The sequence below is a fragment of the Pteropus vampyrus genome, unplaced genomic scaffold (genome assembly GCF_000151845.1).
Source record: "Pteropus vampyrus isolate Shadow unplaced genomic scaffold, Pvam_2.0 Scaffold21, whole genome shotgun sequence".
NCBI classification, from domain to species: domain Eukaryota; kingdom Metazoa; phylum Chordata; class Mammalia; order Chiroptera; family Pteropodidae; genus Pteropus; species Pteropus vampyrus.
Window position 1 is genome coordinate 13,008,136 of NW_011888802.1, and position 19,485 is coordinate 13,027,620.

Consider the following 19,485-nt stretch of genomic DNA (forward strand, 5'->3'; position numbering starts at 1 on the left):
GACTATATCAAACTAAAAAGCTTCTGCTCAGCAAAAGAAACTGTCAACAAGATAGAGACAACCATCCGAATGGGAAAATATATTTGCAAGCAACAGCTCAATAAGGGCCTAATATCCAAAATGTAAAAAAAACTCATACAACTCAATAACAACAAAAAAACAAATGATCCAATCAAAAAATGGGCAGAGGATCTGAACAGACACTGTCTAAAGGACATACAAATGGCAACAAAATTTGAAAAGACACTCAACATCGCTAGCTATTAGGGAAATGCAAATCAAAACCACAATAAGATACCATCTCACACCTATTAGAACAGCTATAATCAACAGGACAAGTAATAACAAATGTTAGAGAGGATGCGGAGAAAAAGGAACCCTCATACACTGCTGGTGGGACTGCAAACTGGTACAGCCACTATGGAAAACAGTATGGCGGTTCCTCAAAAAACTAAGAATTGATCTACCATATGATCCAGCAATCCTTCTACTGGGTTTTTACCCCAAAGACTTGAAAACCCATATCCGAAAAGATATTTGCACACCGATGTTCATAGCAGCATTATTCACGGTGGCCAGGACATGGAAGCAACCAAAGTATCCTATGATAGGTGACTGGCTAAAGAAGCTGTGGTACATATATACAATGGAATATTACTCAGCCATAAGAAGAGATGAAATACTGCCATTTGTGACAACATGGATGGATCTCGAGATAATCATGCTAAGCGAAATAAGCCAGACAGAAAAAGTTGAAAATCACATGATATCACTTATATGTGGGCCATAATCCTAAAAGCAACAAATGAACAGGACAAACAAACAGAGACTCATGGACATGGACTATAGACTAGTGGTTACCAGAGGGTAGGGGCAGGGGGGAGGTAGACGGGATAAAGGGGGTCAAATAGGTGGTGATGGAAAGAAATGTAACTATAGGAGGTGAACACACAGTGTAACTATATATGCCTTACTGTTAAAGTGTACAGATGAAACTTACTGGATTTCATTAACCAATGACAACATAGAAAAATAATTAATTATAAAAAATAGCCAAGAAATGGAAACAACCTAAATGTTCACTGATGAATTAATGGATAAAAAATGGAATATTCTTCAGGCATGATAAAGAAGGAAACTCTGCCATCTGTGACAACATGGATGGAACTTAAGGTCATTATGCTAAGTGAAATGAATCAGACAAAGAAATGATCTCACTTATATGCAGAATTAAAAAATAAAACACCAATAATCTAAGCAAGTTGCCAGAGGTGGGGATGGGGGATGGGCAAAACTGGTGAAGTAAGTCAAAAGGTACATACATCTAGTTATAAATAAGTCATGGGGGTGTAATGCACAGCATGGTCATTGTAGTTAATACTTCATTGTGTATGTAAAAGCTGCTAAGAGAAATCTTAAAATTTCTCATCACAAGAAAAAAATTTTGTAATTATGTATGGTAATATTAGACTTATGATATTTTTCCAATATATACAAATATCAAATCATTGTTATAAATCTGAAATTAATGTTATGTATCAACTATATCTTAATATTTAAAAAAAGAATAAAGCTAATGATCAAGTAGAGTTTATCCTAAAAATACAAAGATGATTCAATATTAGGAATAATGATTTAAAATTAGAAAATCTATTATTAATAAATCTAAGTAAAATTAAGTAAAAATAACAGTCACCTGTATTTCTGTTGAAGAGGCAGTTAGTTGATAAAAACATTTATTAAAATGGGAATCAATGAATATTTCCTTAACATAGTAAAATATAGTTTTTTAGTCCAAAGCTATTACTTAATGGGTAGACACAGAAATTGGCTAAGCAAAATGAGAAAAACGAGGCCTACTACCACCACTGTTATTTAACACTGTATTAGATATATCTGCTACAGCAATTAGAGACGAAAAAGCAATAGATTAGAAAAGAAAAAAAGCAACATAAAGATTAGAAAGGAAGAAAAGAAACCATCTGTGTTTGCTGATAAGATATATGTATTCTTGGAAAATCAAGAGAATCAACGGAAACATTACTGTAAATGTCGGAATTCAGTATCATCACAAAAATAAAAATTCATACACAGAAAACAATAGTCTTTCTATATACTAGCAACTACCAGTAAGAAGATATACTAGAAGAGAAAATCCCATTTATAGTAGTGAAAAAAAAGACAAAATAAATACCTAGGAATAATCTTAAAAAGCTATGTATAAAAACTATATGATTAAAATATTATGATCTGACAAAAGAAAACTGGACTGAACATGCAGAAAGAGACATGATCTAGATGGGAAGGAGTTTTCATGAAGATGTCAATACTCCTTGAGCTACCCGATGTAATGTAGTCTTCCCTCTGCCTCTCCCACCCACGCACCACCTCCTCTTCAAAAAAAAAAAAAAAATTCAGGAACTAGATAAAATGATTCTAAGGCATGTATGGAAAAATAAACGAATAAGAATACCCAGGAACACAATAAAAAAGAACAATGAGGGGTGACAAGCCCTACTCAATATTAAACCATAGTATAAATCTTCAATAATTAAAGTAGTAACAGGCCCATGTATAGATGGAAAACAATGGAATGGAATATAAAGTATGAAATGAAACCTAAATAACACAGAAATTTAGTGTATGACAACTAAAGGTGGCAACACAAATCTGTGGAATAAATATTCCTTTTTTTTCCAGTATTAGGCAACAATCCTCTAGAAAAGATGGGCAAAGGATGAAAATAAACAGTTGAAAACCAGGACAAATACAAATAACTCTTAAACATATGACACAATTCTCAATTCCATTCACGTTATGGGTTGAATTGTGTCCCCCCAAATTCATATGTTGGAATCCTAACTTCTAGTACCTCAGAATGCAATATTATTTGGATAGAGGATCTTTATAGAGGTGATCAAATTAAAATGAAGTCATTAGGGTGGGACCTAATCCAACATAACTGGTATCTTTATAGGAAGAGGAAATTGGGACCCAGACAAGTACAGAGGAAAGATAGTGGAAGAAGAGACCTAAGAAGAAAACAGCTATTTCAAAAGCCAAGGAGAAACGCTGGGAACAGATCCTTCCCTCACAGTCCTCAGAAGGCACTGATCCTGATGACACTTTGATCTTGGACTTCCACCTTCCAGAAGTGGGAGACAAAAAAAATTTCTTTTGTTTAAGCTGCTGAGTTTGTGGAACTGTTACAGCAACCCCAGGAAGCTAATACAACTTATAAAAAGAGAACTGCAAAGTTATAAAAGAAGATATGCTATAAACTTAAAAACAGTTGCCTCTTTGGGTTGAAGTAAAAGAGGACTTCCAATTTTATCCCATATATTCAATGTTGCTTTAATGTTCATAATAGACATGACTTACATTTGTAATTAAAAATTAAACCCAAAATCTCTTTTGTAAAACTTATTAATACACATAACCACACATAAACATACACATGGGCATGTAATTTTTAATTAAGATGGGGTCGATCATATAAAATTCTATAACCAATTTTTTTAAAAATATACTGTTAGCAAGTCTCTTCGAAGCCTAGACTATATGTCATTGTATGTACCAATGTTTATGTAATAAATCCTCTACAGATTATTTCTATTTCATTATTAAAAACTGCTATAACAATCATTTATACTATGACATATCATTTTTCTTTTTTAAATATACATTTCTTCAAGTGAATTGCTGGGTCAAAGGGCATATATATGTTTAGTTTTTATACATATTTTTAAATTTCCTTCATTTATACAGCTACTGTATTTGTGTATATGAGAATGCTCACTTGTCAATACCTTCATTATCATTGGGTATTATTAATCCTTATATCTTTCCAATTTGATAAGAGAAACGTTTCATTTCAATGTTCTGTGCATTTAATTTTTGTGAGTTAATTATGTAAATTTTCTCCTTTTTCTGCTTTCTTTCTTTCTCTCTCTCCTTCCTCTATCTTCTTTATCTTTCTCTCCCTTTAAAAAGTTAGATCACTATAGAATTTCTTTCTTCTGTATTGCAATGGTATCTTTATACTAGATAATTAAAAATACGTGGGTGTGTTTTAAATACAGAACTTCTCAGGCAATACCGCACTGTTTCCTTTTGTTAAGGAAAACACAAAGTCAAGATGAAACACAATTTCATGCATACATGAGACAGTTTATAAGTAATCATTTCAGCTTGCCTAAAAAGCAAAGCTGAGGAAAATAAAAATTATATTCTGAACTACTGGAAAAAATCATTGTGAGGATTATCAATCACAGCCTGTGAAAGTCTCTAACATACTGACTGAAACACAATAGGAGCTCAGTGCTATTTTTTAAAAAAGAGTAAAGAATAATTGGGAGACAGACACTTGACAAGAAAAAGGAATTATGAGACAATCAAGTTTATAACAGCTTTGAAAGAATAGTCAGCATATATTTGTTGAAGGTTTATGAAGGGTGATGAAATGTCAAGTTAACCACGGTTTTTTTTTAGTCAAAGAAATAGAAGTAAATCTAATCCAAGTCACCCTCCAGCTCAGGAGTAAGGCTACTAGAACCAGGAACACATGGGGAAACCTAGATTACCTACAAGGTTGAATTTAGGAGACAGGAGGTAATATTTCCAGTTAGTTATGTAAGGCTTTCATTAAACTTCATGGCTTGGATTTTCCTAATTGGGAAATTCAGTGTGATCTTAAAAGAAGCATTTTTAATTTTTTTACCTTTCTACCTCTCTCGTGTCAGGGGGCTACTTCTATACTACTCATCTATGTGGTGATATGAATTGAAGCATATTCACGGAGGAATAGATTATCTGTCCATGTTTTAAATTTGCAAACTTAGTCCACATAAAAATGAGATTCTTAATCATGTCACTTTCTTAGAGAAATACTGACCTAATCATTTGACAACTTCACTAAGAAATAAATTTGTAATCTAATTTCACTTAATGCAAAATCTCGATGCAACATATGGTTCATACACCACTGCAGAATGATGACTTACCTGCATTTTAATCTTTCTAATCTCAATGCAACATATGGTTCATACACCACTGCAGAATGATGACTTACCTGCATTTTTCTTCTTGTTTTCAAGGTGATCTAACAGTCGTCGTATTTCATTATCATACTCCACCCATTCTGGGACAATCCTGGCAGCAGCTTCTAATTTGGGTTCCTTTGTTTTGGGATTATTGCACTAAAAGTTTAAATAAAGTTTTGTTAATTATAAAACCATGCCCCAGAAACATAAAAGAAATACTTGAGGGTCCTGCTGTGTCACTAGAGCAAACAAAATGCATTTTATAAAAAGCAGAGTCCTAGGTACTAAGAACTTGAAATACTGGAATTCGTTTAATAGAAAAAGGATCAAGTGAAATGACAAATCATAGTTTATGTAAGCAATAAGTGTTCAATGCAAATACCTCAATCAGAAATTTAAACAAAAATTGTTTAAAGACATTGTGATGGTTCATAAGAAGTTTTTCAATTTTGTAAAATGTTTTGACAAGAGCTCTAAACACATGACCATTCTGACAAAGAACAGACTATATTAATAAATATTTTATTGCCTTTTCTTTGGACTAAAAATCTGGTTTTATATACTTAACATTTTCCACAGTCAAAACCATTTGTTAGCCTTTAGAGATGGCTTCAGTTTCTTTAGCAAAAGCATTAATTCCCCTTCATAGGCCTCTGTTCTAATTAGCAATTGTGATTACATTTAAAATCAGTTAACTGGAACTAATTTGTCAAAATACTGATAGTTGTGAAATTCAGAGTATTCCATCAACCTCATGCTGTAAAAATGTTGAACTATTCTGCTTAATAGGCACAGTGGGAAAAAAATGGATGTGACTCTTCAGTCCTCACAGTTTCGATTCCACACTTACTAGTAGAGTAAGACTCGTACATGTCACTTAACTTTGTGTGTGTGTGTGTATGTGTGGGGGTAGTCTTAATTTCTTCATCTACGAAGGAGGAAATTAAAAAAATATCATCTCCAAGGTTCATATATGATCAATATATGATCAACTGAAACTACTTATTTAGCACTTGATTCTACTATAGAGTTTCTTGGGAAATTAAAGGTTAAAAGGCATAGGTATAGGAGAAGGTTGAGAAGGATCTGATTCTGGATGTCTTATCTGAAGGTACAGCTAATAAGAACTGCTAATGGGTTGAATGTGAGTTGTGAGAAAAGAGGTGTTAAAGATGACCCCAGTGTCTTTGGCTTGAGCAAAGTGAAGAATGTAGATCCATGACTTAGAAGAGACTATGGAAGACTACGGGAGGAGCATCAACTTGGCAAAATTACACAGGCATCCATTTCCTCATTTCAAAGCATTAAGAGATAATGCGTCCTGAAGCTCACTTCTACCTGACATTTTCTTGTGGTTGCTACAACGTGCCTTCCCCAAAGCCTTATGGGAAAGCCATTCGTTATGAGCCATGAGCCTGTTGTCTTAATCCTTTTTTCACCAAACATTTTCAGTTCATTGCACTGTGGATTTATTTTCTATAGTAATATATTCCCAAAGTGGAAAGCAGGATTTGCTCTGCAGAAATTAACTTTACAGGCAATATGTTCTATAAAGGGAAGGTAATGGAACTATTTTCTCTTTTTGTGTAAGAAGCTTTTAAAATAAAAATACTATGTTTTCCTTAGGTTTTTTGTGCTAATTTTTTTTTTTTCTCCTACAGTCTATATCCTTGGGGCTTAAATGGGGCTATCCTGCCTCTCAGGGGAGCTTTGGCAAGGTCTGGAGACATTTCTGGCTGTCATGACTAGGGGCTTGTGGGGTGCTACTGCCATCTTGTGGGTAGAGGCCAGGGATGCAGCTAAACATTCTATAATGAATAGGACAGCACCAAAACCATTACGTGGTCCAAAATGTCAATAATGACCAGACTGAGAAATTCTGATTAAAACAGTCTCACCTTCTATACCATTATTCATGCTTTTTCTATTTCTTAGGGCCATTTCTTTGGGATTTTCTGCATTCTCTTAACTTTTTCCCCAAGAAGCTGACCTAAAGTAGCATGTTCTCTCACTTTTATTTGAAGTATTTTTGTGGGAGAGATGGCTAGGCTGTCTACAAAAATTTATGCCACCTGTCCTTTTCCTATGTAGACCTATTGCTAGGAAGTAGCTGCCCATCCAGGAATGACATTTCTCAGCTCCTCTTACCATGACCAATTTCCACTAAGGAGAAAATTAGGAGTCAGAATGCATTCTCCACATTCCTTTTTCCCTTCACTCCAGATCGTATTATCCAATGGAAATATAATGGAAACCATATATGTAATTTAAAATGTTCTAGTAGCCACATATAAAAATGGAAAAGGAACAGGTGAAATAAATTTTAATACTGTATTTTATTTAACCCAATATATACAAAATGTTATCAGTCAATATGTAATCAATATAAAAATTAGTAATGAGATATTTTTACATTCTTTTTATTGTACTGAGTCTTCCAAATACAGTGTGTATTTTACACTTTACGGCACATCTCAATTCAGACCAGCAACATTTTAAGTGCTCAATGGCTACATGTGGCAAGTGACTGCCATACTTTGCCAGATGGATACAGATGATGACAGGACCCTAGAGGATGAAGAAGCCACAAGCTGAGTGGAGACTGGTTCCTGAGTCATGATATACAGGAAGCTACTCACTGATAGGGAACCCACTTAGATCTGTACTTGGGTGAGTGTGAAACCACTGAAATTAGGGGGTTTGTTACAGGTCAGTAGTTCAAATTAACCTAAGTATTCCTAAAGATCCCAAGGAGACCTTATGTTACTAATGTATGTCATAACCTTCTATGTTATAACATAACCTTGAACAACATCTTAAAAGTTATGTTTAGTAATGTCCTTGACCTCTCTTTAGAAAATACCCTTGCTTTCTTAACAATGCCATCTTACTTATTTCTGCTACATTCTATCACCTATAGTTGTACTCTAACATGTTGCCATGTTATTTTTTTCTGTACATTTCTACACATATCTAGAAAAAAGCCCCTATATTTTATTGTCCTATTTTATTTTGTTCAAAACTATATGAATTCTAAAATTTTGACAGTTTTTCTTCAGCAAAGATCTTGTAAACAATTATTTTATACTCAAATTAACACATAATAACAATAAGGTCTGAAAAACAATGATAATGTCTTGTAACTATTGATGACCATACAGTATTGGAATGTAAGTTTTAGACAGTTGCACAATAAATAAATTAGTTTGAAATATTTCATTTCTAGAAGAGTTAAACTGTGTAGCATAAATTGCTTAAAATGAAAATGTAAGAAAAAAACTCAAAAATAAGAAAAATAGACACGTATAAGATAATTTAAATAGACAGAATTCTTTTAGTTATCTTTATTTGGGAAAATATTGGCAGGAGAATAAAACTGATTATGTTAAGATAACAGTTAATTCGTGAACATTTCAGCCAGCTCACAGCCTTTCTTTGAAAAGCCCTTGTACAGAAAAGAGTTGACATAGAAGCCTGAGACTGATATTCATAGAAAGGCCTGCTTGCAAGTCTGGCCCTTGGCTGGCACCTGAGAACTTAGATTTCAAGAGTGTTCCCACCATTCTCTGATGAGAATGGCTCATTGTGCCTAAACTGTGCAAACAATATGGTTTATGCTGAACACCTGCTTTTCTTCTGGATGTTGGGAACTTTGGTATGTGCCAGGCAGAGGGGGTGCTTATGTGATGAGCCCCAATAAAAATCCTGGGCATTGGGTTTCTGATAAGGTTCCCTGGTAGATAACATTTCATATGTTGTAGAAATACTTTGAGGAATGAAGCTCGTTCCATGTAACTTTACAGGGAGCAGGCTCTTGGAAGCCCACAACTGGTTTTCTCCAGACTTCACCCATGTGCCTTTTCCCTTTGCTGACTTTGCTTTGTATCCTTTCACTGGAATATATCATAGCTATGAGCATGACTATATTCCCAGTCTTGTGAGTCCTCTTAGTGATCATCAAACCTGGTGGTGGTCTTGGGGTCCCTTTGATACAGCCCTATACTTGCCAGTTAAGTAAAATAACAGTAAACAACAGACTGAGCAGCAGTGTGCTATTCCATTTGTAAAACAAAAAACTATTTCTATTTGAACACTTTTGGAGCTGCTCAAACACAAATGAAAAAAAATAAAACACAGACTCATACCAGATCAATTGTTTTGGCTCTTTGTTTGGATTCATCGTCACACCAGGTTTCACACCACAGCCAATCTTGAGGAAGAGACTTAATGGCAACTTGATAAATCATATTATTGGGAAGATCCTACAAGAAAATGATTTAAACAAAGAGGTATCGGAATCAGAGTCGAAGCAAAGAAGACATTTAAGCTGTCATTTAGATTGTAAACATCCTAAAAACATGTAAATCAGAGATATCACTCTATTTTTAAGCTTTAAATACTTAATTTGACCCACTCATCTTACATCATGAATGAACCCATGCACTGGAACTAAGCCCCTACCTGCCCTGGAACTGACTCCAAGCATCAGAGATGAAGGAAGAGGCCCAGACACCCACCACTCTACATTCCCCAAATGGACTACCTCTATCTGCTGTGAAACGCTAGGATCAATCACTCACACTGTGCCTGCTATTACTGTTTATATCAGTCATCATCACATTCTCCAGATTCTGAGACCTTTTATTTCCCTGTTAGAAAATGCTCCATGAACATTTTCACATTTCTGCATGATCAGGGCTTTCTAAAGCAAAGATTGCTGGCACTTGGGTTAAAATATGTTTAAATAGCAAATTAGCCCAGTGAGTTAAAGATAGAGACCTCTGAAGAGATTTAGAGACATCTTTCTCAGAGATATTTGTTTATATACCAGACAATGTAAAGCCCTTCCCTTCCTCTCCCCAGAGAATGTTGGTTTATATTCCAGAGCAAAGGGCATGTTTCCTCTCTCTCCCAGAGGATGCAAGGGGTACTTGTATTAGCTGTCCTATCTAAGCTCCAAGATTCATAATTTTAGAGTTCTTCTCTCAACGCTCCTATTAAATATAAATACTGGATATCCTAGCTAATGCAACAAGACAAGAAAAGGAAAGAAAAAGTATACAAATAGGAAAGGAAGCAAAACTGTCTGTTCACAGATGACAGAATTATTTATGCAGAAAGTCCTAAGAATCAATACAAAAACTACTGGAACTGCTAAGCAATTATAACAAAGTTTTAGGATATGAGTAATATACAGAAGTCAACTGCTATGTATCAACAATAAACAACTAGAATTTGAAATAAAAAACACAACACCATTATATTTGTACCAAAAAAACCCAAAAAATGAACCGAGGTAAAAATCTAATAAAATATGTTCCCCTAACATGAGGAAAACTACATAATTCTGATGAAAAAAACCTAGGAACATCTAAATAAATGGAGAGATAGTCCATATTTATGAAAAAGAAGACTCAATATTGTTAAGATGTCAATTCTTCCCAACTTGATCTCTAGAGTCAATGCAATCCCAAAGTCCCAGCAAATTATTTTGTGAATATCAACCAACCAATTTTAAAGTTTATATGTAAAAATATCCAGAATACTGAAGAACAACAACAAACCTGCAGGACTTATACTATTAAAATTGTAGTCTTACTATAAAAATCTACAGTAATTAATAAAATACGGGATTGGCAAATGAGCAGACATTTAGACCAATGGAATAGAGAGCCCAGAAATATGGGAATTCTTTGTACTTCCTGCTCAATTTTTTTTCCTGTAAACCTAAGCTTCACTGTTCCTTCCAAAACCCTTTTCCTTGGAATCCATTCCTTAAATAACCTGGTCTGTCATCTTAGCCACTTTCTTCCATGGCCATGTCTTAGCCAAGTCCTCTGTATTTTAAATTTCATGCTCTCACTTTCCGACAACCTCTGAATTTTCAGCTCAGTCTATCAAGTGCTCAGATATCAATAACCTTTGGCTCCACGGGGACCTCCAATGTCTTTGCTCCCTTCCTTACATAGTATAATTTCCATGGTTAATCACTGCAGTTAACCTCTTGAATATACTCAGTTGTCTTACCCTGCTCCACTCAGTTGTATTCACTTGGCAAAGTTAAAGTTCCGGTTAAATCCAAATCTCCGCACTGATGCCCATGCAGCCAAATGTGGCTTGCAAAGCACACACAGATACACATAAACATGCTGCTTTCATTTTAACCTCATGAACGTGAATCTTAAGGGGGATCTTAATGCTGTCTGACAATTAAACACATATGTCTATTCATGCACAAGTCTTTGTGTAGACATACGTTTTCATTTCTCTTGGGTAAATACTTCGAAGTGGAAAGACTGCTCATTTACAGAAGGTATAAATTTAAATTTATAAGAAATAGCCAAACTTTTCAAAAATGGCTATATCATTTTACATTCTCATCAGCAATGTATCAGAGTTCTAGCCACTGAACATCCTTGACAGCACTTGGTGTGGTCAGTCTTTTAAATGTTACCATTCTAATGGATGTGTAGAATTACTCATTGTGGTTTTAATTAGTGGGATATAAAGAAAAAAGTGTCTGTTAGGTAAAACAAAATGTAAGGCAGTAGAAAGGTGGGGTACAGGAGAAAAGGAGTTTGTTTTAAAGATCAGAGATCTTTAAATGTTTAAATGATGGGTGATGCAAGCAAGTAAGAAAAAGATAAGTTAAGTAAAAGCGAAAGATAGGTTAAGTGAGAGTGGGCACACTGTGGGAAGAAGAGGTTTTAGGATGTAAAAGTGGAGATAAAATACTATTAGTTTAGAAAATGTTGAGCTTGAAGTGAAAAAGTTACACGTAGGTCAAGATATCCAATAGAGAATTCTAGAAAGAGGCTGAAAGAGGCTGAAAGTATAAGATTTTGAAGTTTCCAAGCAGAAAGTTTGAGCAGTCTATATCTGTATACTGAAAATTATTCTATGAACATTTTACTTACCTGATCTAGGTTTGAAAGACTGTTTGGATCTTGGCTGAGAGCTTGGTACTGGCCCCGGAGCCTGTCACCTGCCGCAATTCTCCTGAATTTCTTGAGATCCACTACGTACAAGGCACTGCAAAAAGTGAATCCTCCTTGATAGCCTATGTTACTTATATATTTTTACTCTCCCCCAGTGAATGTCTACAGTAATGGTATTAACTTTAGATATCCTTGGGTCAAATAATAATGAATCCTTTCATAATTTTGCTCCCAATGTCTTAATACTGCTTCCAAGAGGTTTGACATTTGTTAGGATCCATAACCTCTTAGAGTCACCTCAAATTCTTCCAAGATCTCATGAAATTAAATAGCCCTACAAAACAATAACAGCTTTGAAAATGGTATCTTCATTTTGTTATAAGACAAACCGAATTTAAATCTTCTATAGTAGTTAGGAGCATATTATTTGAACCATATTACTTGGGTTTAACTTCTGGCTCAGCTATGTACTAACGGTGGAAGCCTGGGCATGTTACGTAATGCTGTATGCTTTAGTTTCCACATCTATAAAACAGGGATGATAACAGTATCTCAAAAGGTTGTTGTAGAGATTTTATGAGTTAATGTATGTAAAATCTTCTAAGAGTGTAATAGCATTATGTAATTGGTTGCCATTATTGTATAACTTCTAAGAGAACTGAGTATTGTGATTCGACAAGTTATTTATTTACTAGAAGGTAAGCATATGAATGTTCTCACCTGATATGGTATTTCCTTCTTAAAAGATGTGATGCCCAATATCCTGTTTTCCAGAAACGATATCCATCCATTTCAGTGCGGCTATCACAAAATGGAGTATACCCATAAGGAGCTCCATCCAGATTGAAATCTCTAAGTTCTTTCAGGTCATGTCTCACAATCTAAATAATTAAAATAGTTTCTCTGATGAAGACTATAAAATAATACGAGCACCTTTTATGTGACTCTCAAATCATCATTACCTTATTGTAACAATATAGAGCACTGCATTCTCCTCATAGTTCTTCCATGTAATATGAGTTTACTAAGTTTCTATTTTTCTCTTGTTCTTACAGATTAAAAGAAACCTAAAATTTATATACCTAGTCTGTATGAGAGGTCTTACTAATAAGAATATTTTACATATCATTTTTCATCAGAATATTTTAAATAAAATGTGTTTTGGGAAAAATTCAATACTATACAAGTGTATAGCTTTATGTTTCTCAAGGTATGTATTAGTAACTCAAAATTATTTTTATAACAAACCTCTATTACTGTATATTGACAAATATTAGTTTGAATCAAAAAGAAACATCTCCTGTTAAAATAGTTTTTATGAAATTTTAATACACTTAAGCCTGCTGGAAAAATATTACTGTATATGTTGGGAGTAGGTAGGAGAAATAAACTTTTTGTTAGAAGGTATGTTTGGAAATTCTTACTTCATCACTACATTTGCCTGTTTTCTTAATTTTTAATTATAATGATTCATATTTATCAACTTGGAAAATAACACAAAAATGTATAGAATATAAGTAAAATATACCAACAGATTTGAAAATATACATTTTTAACATAACTACTAACTTGTGCATTTTATTTATATAAGATTAATATTTACACATTACTGTTCCTAAAAATTCTGTGTATTGTTCAAATATTTTTTGCCATTAATGATTTCAAAGGTATGCAAGGCAGGTAGAGTAAAAGTCATAACAATTTTTGGATATATTAAAGCTGAGAACCGTAATGGTTTTTTGAGCCTTTGGGACTTTTTTTCCCCTTAAGTGGTAGCATGAGGATTCAGTTATTGGCTAAATGCCAAAGAATGCTGTTAAAAGTGAAAGAATGAGAAGAGAGTTGTGTTTAAGTGCTAGCTTTTCTAGCTCATTTTAAACAAATATCATAGAAACTCATATAACTCATATATTTTTATTCATAGAAACTCATATAACTCATATATTTTTATTATGACTAATATACGTATTTATTTTTTTAATTATCAAAATTTCAAAAAGTATTACTTCAGAGAGAAAACTGCCATGTCCTAAATGAAAAATGGTATTTCTTGTAATATCTTTGATTTAATCCCTAGAATTTTGACAGTTTTTTAAAAAGATACTTTGTTTATATATCACAATCATGTCTTATATGTTTAGGTTGCATGGCAACAAAGATAATAAACAGCAAAATAAACCTAGTCCCTATACTCAGAAGTGTAAAAAAAGTTTAATATTATTAAAAATAATAGTTAATCTTATTACCTGGTCAGCATCAACAAAAATGATTTTGTCCACTGCTAGAGGAAAAAGGACATCAAGGAAAAGAATTTTGTAACCCCAAATGATCCTTTGTTTTTCAGTCTGTTGATGAAGCCAACGGGGCCACCTATATTGGACTAGTTCATATTGGAATCCATATTCCTTAGCCATGTGAGGAATTACCTCCTAAAAAAATACACACACATACACAACAAAGAATATGTTTAAGGAGAAAAAGTCGATATTTTTAGAGAAAAAAATATCACTTTAAAAGGTAGCATTTACTATAAATTGTTACAAAAATAACTGGTAAATGCCTAAATACTACTTCTACAACTTATACCTATTAATGAAAAATATGAAAATGCTGGAAAATATAAAAATACAAGTATACATAAAACTACATTAAAATACATTAAAAATAGGCACATGCTATTAGCTAGCAAGCTTATTATTAACTAAGATATATACTCCTCTATTTTCGCTACCAATGTTTGACTTGAGAATACCTGACCATAGAAGGAAAAGCCTCTGGATTTTGGAACACCTATGCATCAAACGGTTTATATCAACATGCTGGTTTGTCAGATATAAAGATGAAGAGGATGTACAAAAAATACAAAATGAGTTGTAAACTGATAAATTAGATTCTCTACATGAGTTTCGTGTTTGAGGTTTATGACTAATTCAAAAATTAAAACACAAGATAGTTACTGTGGTCTGAACGTTTTATATTTCACTTAGTGTCTTATAAGCTTAGAGTATCTTATTCTACTTAAAACAGAGCAGTTAATGAAATACACTGTTGGTTAAGTTTCGCTTACGAGCCCAAATGTTGAGAGGGAGGATAGTGAAGTAGGGAAAGATGGGTTAGCAAATATAGAATTTGCATTTATTTATTTATTTTCTTAATTCTCATCTGTAGTTAGTTGCTGGTTACACATTTAAATTTTCTCCCTGATTCTGTAATAACAATGTAGATTTAAATTCTGTTCCTTACTGTAAGCATCAATTTTATCTGTGAATTGAAATGTTGAAATTATGATTAGACCAGTTTCTGGGAATCACTGCTTGGGTTTCAAATTTCTAAAAAAAATCAGAAGAAATTAGAAAAATGTTTTTTATTCAGCAAATATATATATATTAAAAACATTCACTGAGCATGGACTATGTGCCAGGCACTATTCGAGGCCATAGGGATACTGTAGTGACTAAAACAGATACAAATCATGGCCTTCAAATCAGTAGCTTACATTTTACAGGTAGTAAGTAAAAAAGAAACGAAATGTCATTTATTTATAGAAGATAGTGCTATAGAGGAAAATTAAAAGGTAAAAGATCAGAAGGGATTATAATTTTACATAGTGTGGTCAGGAAAGGATTACTCCCTAAATAGATATAATTTAACAAATATTTAAAGGAAGAGAGGAAGTTTATTTTTTAAAAATTGATGAAAAAGATCTAGAGCATTAGTAATTTCTGTTTCTGTATCTGGCTGCTGGATAAACAGTTACAGACAGGTTTTAAGTTTGTCAAAATCATCAAAGCTGTACACTTATGATCTGTACATACATTTCACCGAAAAGTTTTAAAAAATAAAAATTTTAAGGGAAAGGAACACAATTACAGAAAGACAGAAAATATTATATCAGATATAGTATTACTTTTGGCCATGTAGTGAATCAAGATGTAGCATTATTTCCAGTGTATGATATAATTTCCTGCTAAAAGATTCTTTAGATTGTGTAAGCACAATTTACGTAGCTTTCAATCTCCCTTTGCAGTGTCTGCCTGGTAGAATAACATTAAAAATTTAGTAATACACTAGTATGACTTCTTGTCTATGTTTATGGGCTCTTTTTCAGTTTTTTGCCTATTGCCAAATGAGCACGGGAGGCAGCACTTGGCTGTTGGAGGTGGGCAGAGTGACTACTACATAAAGGTTAATTAAGCACCTGGCTTTGAGGTGGGAATGCTTGAGTTCAAATCTTAGTTGTGTTCTTAATTTAGCTGTTTGATCTTAAGTCTGTGCTATAAAGGCCAAATCTTATCTAAAGAAAGGTTGGGCCCTGGGGCCCTAGCTCCTGGGAGGTAACTCCTACTTTTGGAATGTTCAGCCTGATAAAAATGTCTTTATTTACCTGGGGACCCTGGGCCATGCCAAAGAGCCTATGCAAATGATGTGATTTATGGTAGGGACCTTGGGCCACAAGGTATCAGCTCAGCCTCTAGAGGGACTGAAGGCTAAGGTCAGCCATGGTAATCAGGTGGGACTACGTGGCCAATTTCAATAAAAACTCTGGACACCAGTCTGAGTGAGCTTCCCTACTTGGCAATACTCCATGTGTATTGTTACACTTTTTGCAGTAAGAAATAAGCTCTGTCTACATGACTCCAATGGGAGAGGACAACTGGAAGCTCTGCATCTGGTTTCCTATGGACTCTGTCCTATCCTCATTTTGCTGATTTTAATCTTTATCTTTTGCTGTAGTAAATTGTAACTTTGAGTATAATCGCTTTTCTGAGTTCTGTGAGTCCATCTAGTAAATTACTGGACATAAGCATGGTCTTGGATACCTCCTAACTGTGTAGGCCAGTAACATAATTTCTGCGTCTTGGTTTTCTAGTAATAGGACTTAACGAAACATGACTGAAAAATACAGGTAGTTAGCAATGTGCCTGACAATATTAAGGAATAAAAGCATGGTTCGCTATTTTCATTTCTACTTTTACCACTAGTTTTGGTCTAGAAAAAGAGGACTCCTTTGAATTGTTAAATGAGACCTGAACTTTCATGGAACCTAACTAATCTGTAGTGAGAATAGGAAGGGACAGGGGATACTTTGCAGCAGGAGTGTGGGGGTTGAGTCTAGGGTAATAGACGTTGGTCATCTGAAAACTTCTAATATAAAATGCCTCAGACTTCTAAATATAGTGTCCAGACTACCAGAGTAATCAATGAACTGCACAAAGATAAAATAACTTATTGTTTCTGGTACTATTCAAACCATTTTCTATAGTACAGTGTTCATATTTTCTTGATATTACTGTTCTTGCTTTGGATTCTTTTTACTGATAATCTGTACATATTTTCATTGCCAAATTTTATTGAATTATTATCATGAAAAACCACTAATCCTTCTAATTTTGAGTTTACTTAAAAATAAGCCATCTCTTGCTGTCCTTTTAAACACTTCTTTAAATAAAAATTGTATAGAATTTTTCTTAGGCTAGATAAAAAATTGAATACCAAAATTTTAAAATTGATATAAATAGTAATTTGAGTAAATATACATTTCAAGACTCATTCTGAAAAGAGAAGTTATATTAACTTATAATAATATAAAGAATTTATTATTCAAACATTAACCAATCTATAATATAAATTATTAATGTACTTACTTTAAATGTTGGTGAGAGATAATTTTTTAGGAACCAGAATTTCACTGGTGTTTTGGTGTTACGTAAAACAGAAAGCATCATGATTCTGTATAAAAGAACATTAAACTCAATAAGTTAACATTAAAAGAGTTCATCTTACTTTTCATAAAGCTTTTAAATATTTAAAGCTATTGATTAGAAGTTTTTAACTGAATTATGGAGAAATAGACTGATGGACCTTCAAATATCATGGTTGCTCATCAAGTATGTAATATATAAGGATATATATTAATGGATGGTCCCCAACTTATGAATTTCTAACTTTACAATGATGTGAAAGCAATAACACATTCAGTAGAAACCATACTTCACATTTTAAATTCTGAGCTTTTCTCAGGCTGTCAATATGTGGTTTGATACTTTCTCAGGATGCTGGGCAATGGCGTGACATGATTTAGCACAACTATAGAATAATGTTAAGTGTTCTGAGTACTTTTATGGTAGGCTAGGCTAAACTATGATGTTCAATAAGCTAGGTGTATTAAATGCATTTCTGACACATTTTCAACCTACAATGGGTTTATTGGGATGTAACCCATCATAAGTTGAGGAGCATTTGTATACATACACCTGATACAGACTAAATTGATTGCTTTTTGTTACAGCTGACAAAGAAGCTAGTCTGAAATAGTCTTGATTAGCTGAACTACATGCTAATATTGGCTCATCTACTGTGTCATTAATAACAGGTGTGCAGAACTTGAAGCGTTGAATGATCTGTCTATATTGATAAATCCAGTGAACAGGGCATCTGTTTTGCTATTCTAGACCTCTGATTGGAGAAGATACAGATGTATTTAAAGTTCCATCTTAAAATATAAACACATATTCAAACACTTTTGAGGCATTCTCTGTGATCCTTTATATAAATTTTAAAAATAGCTCTTTGTAGTTTGTAAACATACTTTGCTCCTCTCACTGTCTCCTTTTTTATAAAACAAGACATTTCTGAATTGGAAAAGGAAAATTTACAATATATACTTCTCACATATCACATTGTTATAAAATATATCCATTCTAGCCTTAGAGACCAACAATATTCCAAATTAATCAAACTCATGAACTTTTACTGTGTTTAAAAAATACATTTCCCTCATAATTTGAAGTTAAAAAAAAGCAAGGTGTAGAACAGTATATACTTCACTATTTAGGTAAAAAGAAGTTAAAAAAAACATATATTTGCTTGTCTATATATATATATCTTTGGCAGGATATGAAAATAGTAATATTGGTTTCCTCTGGGAAAGGGAACTAGGTATCAAGAAAAACAGGTGAGAGATTATTTTTACTGTACATTCTTTTATTCTTTCAAACTTTTAAAATTATTTTTGAACCATGTAAATATATTAATTTTCAAAACATTAAATAAAAAAGTACTTACCTTAAAAAGCGTTCATATAAATGGCCAGAAGCAACTGAAAAAATGTTCAGAACTTTCTATTTCATCTTTTTCTTTATGCAAACTTCTTGTGAAACTTGGAATAAAAAAGTAGTGATTAACAGTTTCTAAACATACATCTGCAAACTTTATATACCTATATACTAAACTTGATAAGCAACAAAAATAGGAATGTCTTTCCAAGTGAAGTTATTATACCATAAACCTCTTTTAACAATTATGAATTACTAATATTAAAACATGCGACAATGTTATGATTATAAAAAAATTTATAACAATGCAATTATAGTGTCTCTAGGTTAGTAAGGTAATATCTTTGAATCTTTGTGAGGTATGAATGTTGCTGAGAACAAAGAATGAGTTTTGACATGCTATAGTCATATCTAATGTATTGAGACTTTAAACACAGCAGTAATGAGAGA

The 19,485-nt window shown here is 33.2% G+C and overlaps 2 protein-coding genes across 4 annotated transcripts in view; one reads left to right on the forward strand and one right to left on the reverse strand.

Moving 5' to 3' along the window:
• The window catches only part of DNAJC3 (DnaJ heat shock protein family (Hsp40) member C3), an 87,811-nt gene extending 84,168 nt beyond the window's left edge, over positions 1-3,643 (forward strand). For both annotated transcript variants that reach the window (XM_023528009.1, XM_011355498.2), the window contains one exon: positions 2,978-3,643. In XM_023528009.1, the coding sequence (XP_023383777.1) occupies positions 2,978-3,036 (59 nt within the window). In that variant the 3' untranslated portion in view covers positions 3,037-3,643. The remainder of the gene's footprint in view (positions 1-2,977) is intronic.
• The window catches only part of UGGT2 (UDP-glucose glycoprotein glucosyltransferase 2), a 150,078-nt gene that overhangs the window by 9,630 nt on the left and 120,963 nt on the right, over positions 1-19,485 (reverse strand). For both annotated transcript variants that reach the window (XM_023528008.1, XM_023528007.1), the window contains exons 33-39: positions 19,046-19,139; positions 17,626-17,710; positions 14,227-14,409; positions 12,701-12,861; positions 11,960-12,074; positions 9,188-9,304; positions 5,072-5,198 (exon numbers count right to left, since the gene is read on the reverse strand). In XM_023528008.1, the coding sequence (XP_023383776.1) occupies positions 19,058-19,139 (82 nt within the window). In that variant the 3' untranslated portion in view covers positions 5,072-5,198; positions 9,188-9,304; positions 11,960-12,074; ... (2 more) ...; positions 17,626-17,710; positions 19,046-19,057. The remainder of the gene's footprint in view (positions 1-5,071; positions 5,199-9,187; positions 9,305-11,959; positions 12,075-12,700; positions 12,862-14,226; positions 14,410-17,625; positions 17,711-19,045; positions 19,140-19,485) is intronic.